The sequence below is a fragment of the Arachis ipaensis genome, chromosome B7 (genome assembly GCF_059453495.1).
Source record: "Arachis ipaensis isolate K30076 ecotype BB chromosome B7, ASM5945349v1, whole genome shotgun sequence".
Taxonomy (NCBI): domain Eukaryota; kingdom Viridiplantae; phylum Streptophyta; class Magnoliopsida; order Fabales; family Fabaceae; genus Arachis; species Arachis ipaensis.
The window spans coordinates 15,232,084-15,243,685 of record NC_142442.1 but is presented as its reverse complement, the minus strand read 5'-3'; the positions used below and the strand labels follow the sequence as shown (position 1 = coordinate 15,243,685).

Here is an 11,602-nt window from a genome sequence, read left to right as displayed (position 1 = left end):
ATTTTAAATTTTAAATTTTGAATTTTGAAAAGTTGAAATTTGAAATTTGAATTTGAAATAAGATAAGATAAGATTTTGAAAAAGATATGATTTTTTGAAAAAGATTTGAATTTTGAAATTTTAAAACTAAGATAAGATAAAATAAAAAATTTTAAAATAAAAATCTGAATTTTTAAAAGTAATTTTCAAAAATTCAATTTAAAATGAAGAGAAAAGATATTTTTGAATTTAATGAGAAAAGAGAAAAATAATAAAGTGACACCAAACTTAGAATTTTCAGATCAAAGCAAGGAAAACTAACAAGAAAACTTTGAATGTCAAGATGAACACCAAGAACACTTTGAAGATCAAGATGAACACCAAGAACAAATTGTTGAAAATTTTTAAGGATTAAAAACACAAAGGACACCAAACTTAAAAATTTTTATACTTTGGACACTAATAATTCGAAATGCACAAGAAAAACAAGGAAAAATACAAAACAATAAAAACTAAAGATCAAACAAGGAAAAATAAACAAGAACAACTTGAAGATTAAGAAAGAACTAAGAACATATAATTCGAAAGATTGAAAGAAAAATAAAATCATGCAATTGACACCAAACTTAAAACATAAAACTAAACTCAAACAGAAGACTAAATTATGAAGTTATTGGGTTTTTTTCTGAAAATAATTTAGAAAAAGAAAATAAGGATTCTAAAATTTTAACCAGAAACAATAATAGAGGACTCTAAACTAAAAAGATAAATTTTTCCTAATCTAAGCAACAAAATAAATCGTCAGTTGTCCAAACTCGAACAATCCCCGGCAATGGCGCCAAAAACTTGGTGCACGAAATTGTGATTCACACTTTTCACAACCCTGCACAACTAACCAGCAATTGCACTGGGTCGTCCAAGTAATACCTTACGTGAGTAAGGATCAATCCCACGGAGATTGTCGGCTTGAAGCAAGCTATGGTTATTTTGTAACTCTTAGTCAGGAAATTAGTAATATTAGGTTTATGAAGAGTAAATCGCATAAATTAAATAATACTTGTTATGCAGTGATGGAGAACAGATTGAGGATTTGGAGATGCTCTGTCTTCTGAATCTCTGCTTTCCTACTGTCTTCTTCTTCACGCACGCAAGGCTCCTTCCATGGCAAGCTGTATGTTGGTGGATCACCGTTGTCAATGGCTACCATCCGTCCTCTAAGTGAAAATAGTCCAAATGCGCTATCACCGCACGGCTAATCATCTGTCGATTCTCACTCATGTTGGAATAGGATCCATTGATCCTTTTGCGTCTGTCACTACACACCAGCACTCGTGAGTTTGAAGCTCGTCACAGTCATCCCATCCCAGATCCTACTCAGAATACCACAGACAAGGTTTAGACTTTTCGAATCTCAGGAATGGCCACCAATAATTCTAGCCTATACCATGAAGACTCTGATCTCACGGATTCGAATGCTCTGTTGTCAGGAGATGCAATCAAAAACGTGAACCAGGAATCAAAGAGATACACACTCAATCTAAGGTAGAACGGAAGTGGTTGTCAGGCACGCGTTCATAGATTGAGAATGGTGATGAGTGTCACGGATCATAACATTCATCATGGTTAAGTACGAGCGAGTATCTTAGAATAGAAACAAGCGTGATTGAATAGAAAACATAAGTAATTGCATTAATCCATCGAGACACAGCAGAGCTCCTCACCCCCAATCATGGAGTTTAGAGACTCATGCCGTAAAGATACAATGTAAAACGTGAAAGTGTCATGAGGTCCATAGTAAGTCTCTAAAAGTTATTTTTATACTAAACTAGTAGCTAGGGTTACAGAAAATAAGTAACTAAGTGCAAATCGTGCAGAAATCCACTTTCGAGGCCCACTTGGTGTGTGCTTGGGCTGAGCATTGAGCTTTACACGTGTAGAGACTTCTCTTGGAGTTAAACGCTAGGTTGTAGCCTGTTTCTGGCGTTTAACCCTGGTTTGCAACCTGTTTCTGGCGTTTAACGCCAGAATAGGGTAAAGACTTGGCGTTAAACGCCAATTTGCGTCGTCAAAACTCGGGCAAAGTATAGACTATTATATATTGCTGGAAAGCCCTGGATGTCTACTTTCCAACGCAATTAAGAGTGCGCCAGTTGGATTTCTGTAGCTCCAGAAAATCCATTTCGAGTACAGGGAGGTCAGAATCCAACAGCATCTGCAGTCCTTTTTCAGCCTCTGAATCAGATTTTTGCTCAGGTCCCTCAATTTCAGTCAGAAAATACCAAGGTTGCGAGAACCGGACCAGTCAATAAACTGGTGAGGTCACTGGTTCAATGGTTCACTGGTTCGACCGGGGTTCAACCGGTTTAATTAAATATTAAATAAAATTATTAAAAAACTTAAAATAATCTTAAGTATATAAATTCAATAATTTCTAACTTAATAAAATTTAATATTTCACATAATAAATTATCCATTACTTAAGATTAGAGGTTCACAAACAACTTCAAACATCAAAGTTTATAACTAAACAAAAAATAAAACGTACATAATGACAAACCCATAATGTTCTACATTCAAAAGATACAATTACTAGCAAGTTTTCAACTAATCAAAGGTGCAACTCATCAAAAATCATAATTTTCATTAAGTGTTCCAACATCTCCATCATAAACAGGTAATCCAAAGCCACCATCATCAGAAGTACCACCAAAAGAAGCTGTATTTGAAGAATCAGCAACATTAGGGAAATCCACATCAAGTTCCACATCTCCTCCATCTAATAAAATAAAATAGAAAACCAAGAAAAAATTAAAGTTACAACTTTACATCAGATATTGAGAGGAAATGAAACAAGTTTTGCTATTTCAATCACCTTTCAGATATGAAAGCATAGCATTATCCGTATAAATTAAATTTTCAATGCCTTCGATGTCTCCATTAGTAAATTCAGGATCATCTTCATCCGGCATTACCCAAAAATCTACTATGTCAATGCTTTGAATGTCAATTGGATCATAATTCTTCTTCTTGCGATGTATTCTAGATTGAAGGCGTAGATTATAAGTGACATAAACAATGTCACTTAGCCTTTGATGCTCTAATCGGTTCCTCCTCTTTGAATGGATTTGTTCAAAGAGGCTCCAGTTCCTCTCGCAGCCGGATGATGAAGATGTTTGATGAAGAAGGCGAATTGCCATTTTTTGCAAGTTAGGAGCACTCCCACCATGTAGCCTCCACCATTCATCTACCAGGATATGAAATTCAACCATCAATTCTCATTCAATATTTAAAAAACATTCAAAGTAAATTGAACATAGAAATATAAATACTTACCAGGTTCAAGTCTCTTAATTGCTTTCAATGCACTTTCCCTTCCAAAACTTCCTTTTCGATCTCGATACAACTGTATCTCTTGCATTGTGGCAACCGAGTCATCACAAGGAGTTTCAATATCAAATAAATCAAGCAAAGACCTCAAGATATTTTCCTTCTCAACAAACCCCTCACTATAGAAGAAATCTGGATTCAAAAAGTATGCTGTTGCATGGAGGTCACGCTTCAAATGCTTATCCCACTGCATTTTCAAGATACTTGTATAAGGTGTGTATGCAAATTTCCTATTTCTAAACATTGTCTTGATATTAATTTTGGCTCTTTGCATGCCCACATACACAATACCCAGAGAAGGTTTCTCATCGGCATCAACAAGTCTCAATAACTTAATTAGAGGACCAACAAGCATAACAGTAGTAAAACAATCCTCCCAAAACTTACTATCCAAGATAATTGAACTAACCATCTTCCCATTGACACTCTTGGATAATTTATAAGAAGTGAAATATTTGTCCACCACTAATGATTGTAAGTCTTCTTTATGATCATATATACTTTTCAAAGTAATGAAAACAGTAGCAAAACGTGTTACTCCTGGTCGAACAATTTCTTTCCACTCTTTTCTTTTTCTAAGCCATGACAAGAAAATCATATGATTGTAAACAAACACAGTCACTTTAGAAGCACGAGAGGCAAGGTCAGCTATGTGAGGAAGACTTACTATGTCTTTCAAGATAAGATTGATGCAATGAGCAGCACAAGGAGACCAAAAAATGTTTGGATAATTTTCATGAATGAGTTTTCCAGCAGATACATAATTCGCAGCATTATCAGTAACCACATGCACAATGTTACTAGACCCAACCCACTCAATAACCTCAGCAAAAAATTTAAACAAGGTATTGGCAGTTTTTATCATATCAGAAGCATTAATAGACTTAACAAATGACATACCAGCAGGACAATAAACTAGAAAATTAATTAACGTACACTGCCTTTGATCAGTCCAGCCATCTGCCATCAGTGTACAACCAGTCCTTTTCCACGAGCTCCTATAACCTTCAACAAGCAACTGACACTCCTTCTTAAGATCGGCCAGGAAATGAACTCTCATTTCATCATACGACGGTCCCTTGAAACCAGGTCCAATTGCAGCAACGCCGTCCAAGGCAGGTTGAAAGTAAGGCGATTGAATTGCATTGAATGGAATCCGTGCATCAATGATCCATCTTGCAAGCCCCAACTTAACCTTGTGTTTAACTTGTTTACTGGCCAAGACACTTTTCAAAGTTGGTTGAGAGCCTAGCGTAGTCCTTTCCTTAAAATAACTTCCAATTGGAGTAGCAGCAATCGCTCTTCTCTTTCCTTTGTCTCCCATTGTTGCAGGAGCCGGAGGTTGTACAGGATTAAGTGCTTCACCCTCTTCTTCCGCTTGTGTTTCACTTTCCACATCATAACAATCAGCTGTAAATTTTCTTTTTTCTGCCTTATTTTTTTGTTTTCCTCCAAAAGCCTTTTGAATTGAAGTTCAACATCTTCAGTTACTTTGTTACAAACTTTAATTTGTCCAGAAATTTTTGCAAGATGATATTTCATTCTATATATCCCCCCTCCATTGTAAGTATTCAAGCAGAAAATACATGTATATTAAGCCTTGTTATTTTTGTCATACTTCACCGTAAAATACTGCCAAGCTGGATCAGATTTACCTCTAGATGAACCAGTTTGAGAATCTTGAACAGCATTATCTTGTGGCTGTGGGTTACTTTGTGATTGTTCCATCTATAACAATCAGAAAATCAAAGACAAGAAAACAACTTCAGAAAACATCTATAATTTGTTCACGCAGCTTGACAGTCACAGAAATCAACTGATTCAGGTAAAATAAAAATTTCAAACTATTTCCATTCAGAAGCAACAAAAATATTCATGAAGCAGCAAACAGAAGCAGCAAACAGAACAGGCAGCATAGAAAATCAAAAACAAAAATCAAGATCAGAACATATTCAGAAGCAGCAAACAGAAGCAGCAAACAGAATAGGCAGCATAGAAAATCAAAAACAAAAATCAAGATCAGAACATATTCAGAAGCAGCAAACAGATTGAAAGGGTAATAAAAGTGTTCGAGACTCAACACGACTTGAAAAATAGATTGAACCTGAAGGATATTTAACTAGATTCATATGTTATTTTTTTTTAACTCAGATGCCCTGTTATTTTTTTTTCAAACAGAACAGGCAAGCTCAGAATTCAAAAGGAAGCAAGTTCAAAATCAAGAAGACAAGAATAGAGTCTTACCGGCGAATGAGGAGGCGAGCTCGGCGAGCTCAGCGACGAGGAGGCGGGCTCAACGCGGTGGTAGTCGCGGCTGCTGTGGATTGGTTTGGGTGGCGAATGAGGAGCGCTGCTGCTGTGGATGGCTGTGGGTGGCTCGGTGGTTTCTGGAATCTGAAGCTTGGTGGGCGGTGGCAATGGTGGCCTTGGTGGGTGAAGGGCAAAGAAAGGGGAGATTGGCTTATTAGGGTAATGGGGTCAGTGGCATAGTGGATTAGGGTTAGGTTATGTTACGCGTACGCCTTTCTATTTTTTTTTTTAAAAAAAAAAAGCCAAAACGACGTCGTTTGGCATCTGAATTTCGAAACCACTAAACCGCCAAAAAACTGGACGGTTCTTCCGGTTCGCCGGTTAACCGCCGGTTTGACCGGTTTTTCCACCGGTTCTTTGCCATTCGGTTTTCGAGGTTACCCGGACCGGCTAGGTAACCGGTTCCCGGTTATTCCAGTTGAACCGGCCGGTCCGGTCTGGTTTTCAGAACCATAGAAAATACCTAAAATCACAGAAAAACACACAAACTCATAGTAAAGTCTAGAAATGTGATTTTTGCATAAAAACTAATAAAAACATAGTAAAAACTAACTAAATTATACTAAAAACTACTAGAAAATAATGCCAAAAAGCGTATAAATTATCCGCTCATCACAAGCTTTGCCAACAGCTCAGGTGGCCTGGCCTCGAAAAACTGCCAACGACAATGGAACAGAACCTCCAAATCCTCATCACTCCCTATGACAAACGAATCATATTTCACATCATCTCGCAGAACTGAGATCGAAATGCGATAAAATAACTTCTCAATCTATTTCACGCCTTACAACCCCAGTTTCTGCATTATAGAATTCAGGAAGTCAGCGAAGCTCGTTGTAGGTTTCAGAAAAATACTTAAGGGGATCCTTATCTGTAAACTTAATACCAGAATGTGTTTTTTTCTTAATTGACCCTCTATAATGCACCAATACTAAAAAACTCTCGTCACTAGCTATTGTGTTTCACTCTAATGGAAGGAATTCATGTTCACACCATATTTTATACACGTTGCATGATTGCTAATTTGAAGCAGTCAATTTTGAATTACACACTCATAATTCGAATTTGACTCATTCGAATTACTAGGTGTGTCCTATGATACACGGACACTGACACGGACACGGGACACGACACGACACAGGACACGGCGACACGCGGAGTTTAAAATCTTATATGACACGGAGACACGCATACATATAAAATATAAAGTATTTTTTACATAAATCGTAATGATATTTTGATATTTTATTGATATTAAAATATAAATTAATTTTTTTAATTATTTTTAATGTCTTATTTTAATTATATCAAGTATTTAAAATATTTTTTGTTTTAATAAATAATAATATATACTATATCTAATTTTATTTTAAAAATATATGTTAAGAATAAGACTGGACACGCTGACACGTAATGGTATTTAGGTGTGTCCAGGCGTGTCTGGAGAAGAACTTTTTATTTTTTATTAAGATACGGTTGGACACCGCAGACACGCGTGTCGGACGAGTGTCGGTGAGTGTCGTGTCTGAAATGTGTCCGGCAAGTGCACCGGGTCGTACCAAGTAATACCTTACGTGAGTAAGGGTCGATCCCACGAGGATTGATGGATTAAGCAACAATGGTTAATTGATTTGGCTTAGTTAGACAAACAGAAAGGAGTGTTGAGATGCAATATAAAAGATATTAAATAATATAAAAAAATATTAAAGATAGGCAGATAAATAAGTTGGGAATAAAATATGGGAGAAAACAGTTAAGGCTTCAGAGATATCTATTTTTCCGGATTAACTTTTCTTACTGACTATTTTAATTATGTAGGATTTAATTTATGGCAAACTATATGTGACTAGACCCTAATTCTTTAGACCTTCCTAGTCTCCTCTAAAATTCATTAACAGCCAATTCCTTGGTCAATTAATTCCAATTAGAAGCTACATGATCAAATTCCAGTTTATATGCCACAAAAACTCTAATTACCCAAAAATAAAAGGATTATATGTCACGTATCCCGTTAAATCCAGATAATTAAAATTTAGGAGAATATGTTTTCAAGCTGTTGTTCAAGTAAAGAGCTTTTCCAAGTTTTACAAGAACTCAAATAGAAAGAGGGTCATACTTCCGTTCCACCCAAATTCATAAGATAAAGAGCGAAAACAATTCTTAAATTATAAATCCATACATAAATTAAAATAGAAAAAGCAATAAAATTAATTCATAGAAATAGACAGAGCTCCTAACCTTAAAAGTGGAGGATTAGTTGCTCATATTTCAGAGTAGAAAATAAGGATTCAGATAAAATGTACAGTGTGCCAATCTGATGGCCTCAGATCCCTTTTTATAACTAATCCTAATAAATTTAAAATCTAATATCTAAAACTAAAAATTAAAATAATATCTTTTCCTAGAATTAAAATTTGAATTTAAATTTGAATTAATTTAAATAATCAAATCTTCAATGGATGGATGGGGACCACTTGAATTGTCCATTCTGCAGCTTCTAATCTGTGTTTTCTGGGCTGAAAACTGGGTCAAAATAGCCCAGAAATTTCCCCCAGTATTTTCTGTTAATTCTGCAGATCACTTATGTGACGCGTCCACGTCGTCCACGCGTTCGCGTCATTTGTGCAGATTCCAGTCCACGCGTTCGCGTCAGGCACGCGATTTCGTCATTGCAATTTCCTCCATTCCGCGCGGTCGTGTGAGCCATGCGTTCGCGTCGGTATTCGCTGGTCATCTCCTTGGTTTCTTCTCTTTCTCTGCAAAACTTCATCAAATCCATCCGAATGCTACCTAAAATAAATAAATTTACACAAAACTCAAAATAGCATCCATAGTGGCTAAAATATAATTAATTCTTAATTAAATTCAACAAATTAGATGCAAATTCACTAGGAAAAGATAGACAAGATGCTCACGCATCACAACACCAAACTTAAACTGTTGCTTGTCCTCAAGCAACCAAAACTAATATAAGCTTAGGATGTGAATTTGCATGAGGATGAGAGTTCGCTTAAGCCCATGTCTCTTCTTATAGTGGGGTTTACACTGCAATCCTGAACAGTTTTGGCATCTCACTTTTTCCTTTGAAGTTCAGAATGACTGGCATCCATAGGAACTCAGAATTCAGATAGTGTTATTGATTTTCCTAGTTCAGTATGTTGATTCTTGAACACAGTTACTTTATGAGTCTTGGCCGTGACCCTAAGCATTTTGTTTTCCAATATTACCACCGGATACATAAATGCCACAGACACCTAACTGGGTGAACCTTTTCAGATTGTGACTCAGCTTTGCTAGAGTCCCCAGTTAGAGGTGCCCAGAGTTCTTAAGCACACTCCTTTTGCTTTGGATCACGACTTTAACTGCTCAGTCTCAAGCTTTTCACTTGACACCTTCACGCCACAAGCATATGGTTAGGGACAGCTTGATTTAGCCGCTTAAGCCAGGATTTAATTCCTTTGGGCCCTCCTCTCCATTAATGCTCAAAGCCTTGGATCCTTTTTACCCTTTGCCTTTATTGGCTTTTTCTGCTTGCTCTTTTCTTTATTTTATTTATTTATTTATTTATTTATTTATTTATTTATTTATTTTTTTCGCAAGCTTTGTGTTTTTCACTACTTTTTCTTGCTTCAAGAATCAATTTTATGATTTTTCAGATTATCAATAGCATTTCTCTTTTTTCATCAACATTCATAAGCTTCACTATCAAAAAATATGCATTGTTCAAGCATGCATTCAGAATCACAGAAAATACCACCACATTTAAGTAAATCAGACTATTCTTAAAATTAACTCAATTTCTCATGCAATACATCACTTCTTTTTCTTTTCTTTTTAGATTCAAGTTCAGTGAGTGGTACATAAAACATCTTTTCAGCATTAAAGCAATTAAAAGAAAACTAAACTAGTCCTAGGATTCTAACTAATAAAGGATTATGCAACAAACAAAGCAAAATAGCAGAAAACCGGAACATAATATAGACAAAGAGGGGAGGAATAAAAAATGAAAGGAACTCAACCACCTTAGTTATCCTAGCGGACATTTTATTCTTCAGGTTGTGCTCCTTAGTGAGGATGATTCGCCTCCCGTTTGGTGCTATAAGGATAAACAGAAAATCTTTACGCGAAGCGTCAACACCAAACTTAAAGGTTTGCTTGTCCTCAAGCAAATAAGAACTGAAAATAGAAGAGAAAAATATTAAGATGAAAGAAAAATAAAAGGATAAGAGAATAAGAGAGAATTAGGATTGGGAGAGAGAGAGAAAGAAAACTGGGCGGCGCAAACGACGTGTTCGCGTACGGCATGCGATCGCGTGGGTCGCGGAACTTCCTTAATGACGCGTCAGTGTCATTTACGTGTCCGCGTGCCCTGGGTTTTGCGCGATTCGCGCGAAGCCAGCCGCGCGCCCGCGCGAAGCCAGTCGCGCGCCTGCGCGACTTTCTGTTCGCATGGCTTAGGAACCAAATCTTCATACGACGCGTTCGCGTGAGCGACGCGGACCCTAACCATGTGCTTGTGGCGTGAAGGTGTCAAGTGAAAAGCTTGAGACTGAGCGGTTAAAGTCGTGATCTAAAACAAAAGGAGTGTGCTTAAGAACTCTGGGCACCTCTAACTGGGGACTCTAGCAAAGCTGAGTCACAATCTGAAAAGGTTCACCCAGTTAGGTGTCTGTGGCATTTATGTATCCGGTGGTAATACTGGAAAACAAAATGCTTAGGGTCACGGCCAAGACTCATAAAGTAACTGTGTTCAAGAATCAACATACTGAACTAGGAAAATCAATAACACTATCTGAATTCTGAGTTCCTATGGATGCCAGTCATTCTGAACTTCAAAGGAAAAAGTGAGATGCCAAAACTGTTCAGGATTGCAGTGTAAACCCCACTATAAGAAGAGACATGGGCTTAAGCGAACTCTCATCCTCATGCAAATTCACATCCTAAGCTTATATTAGTTTTGGTTGCTTGAGGACAAGCAACAGTTTAAGTTTGGTGTTGTGATGCGTGAGCATCTTGTCTATCTTTTCCTAGTGAATTTGCATATAATTTGTTGAATTTAATTAAGAATTAATTATATTTTAGCCACTATGGATGCTATTTTGAGTTTTGTGCAAATTTATTTATTTTAGGTAGCATTCAGATGGATTTGATAAAGTTTTGCAGAGAAAGAGAAGAAACCAAGGAGATGACTAGCGAATACCGACGCGGACGCATGGCTCACGCGACCGCGCGGAATGGAGGAAATCGCAATGACGCGATCGCGTGCCTGACGCGAACACGTCGTATGAAGATTTGGTTCCCAAGCCATGCGAACAGAAAATCGCGATCGGGGAATCGAAAATTCTTCTTTGATTGTTGAGTAAGGAAGCGTAGCAGGGGAAGGGGATAGCACCGGTCTTGACTCTAATACTATTCTTCTTTGAGTAGATGTCGGCTTGCGCGCGGCTGGCTTCACGCAAATCGCGCAAAACCCAGGGCACGCGGACGCGTGCCTAACGCTGAAGCGTCATTAAGTAGGTCACGCGTTCGCGTGAGCCATGCGGATGCGTGAGAGGCAGTTTTTCCACATGACGCAAGCGCGTCATCGACACGGCCGCGTAGAACAATTTATGCTAAAGGCACTATTCCAGCGCCACTCCCTCGCAACTCTCTGTCAAATTTATTTTTCACACACACATGATTGACGCGTTCGCGTCAATGACGCTTGCGCGTCGTGTGCCTCCTTTTTTTTTTTGAAAAATAGCTTGAGGTGTTCGGTTCCTGGAAGAACATAGCTGCATGATCAGAAAATTAGTAAGAACTCAATAAAAATAAAATAAAATAACTAAGAAAATTACTACAACGAAAAATAGCTAAGGATACGAAATTATCGGGTTGCCTCCCGACAAGCGCTTCTTTATCGTCATTAACTTGACGGTCAGCTCCT

General features: G+C 37.4%; 1 protein-coding gene across 1 annotated transcript; it reads right to left on the bottom strand.

The window, feature by feature from the left end:
* Positions 1–2,601: 2,601 nt before the first annotated feature.
* Positions 2,602–4,705, bottom strand: LOC148550414 (uncharacterized). Its single transcript, XM_088492417.1, has 3 exons — positions 3,313–4,705; positions 2,852–3,223; positions 2,602–2,755 (listed from the first exon to the last, which is right to left on the bottom strand). Exons 1-3 carry the CDS (start codon positions 4,688–4,690, stop codon positions 2,604–2,606), a joined length of 1,902 nt encoding a protein of 633 aa, XP_088348543.1. The 5' UTR covers positions 4,691–4,705; the 3' UTR covers positions 2,602–2,603.
* Positions 4,706–11,602: the final 6,897 nt, after the last annotated feature.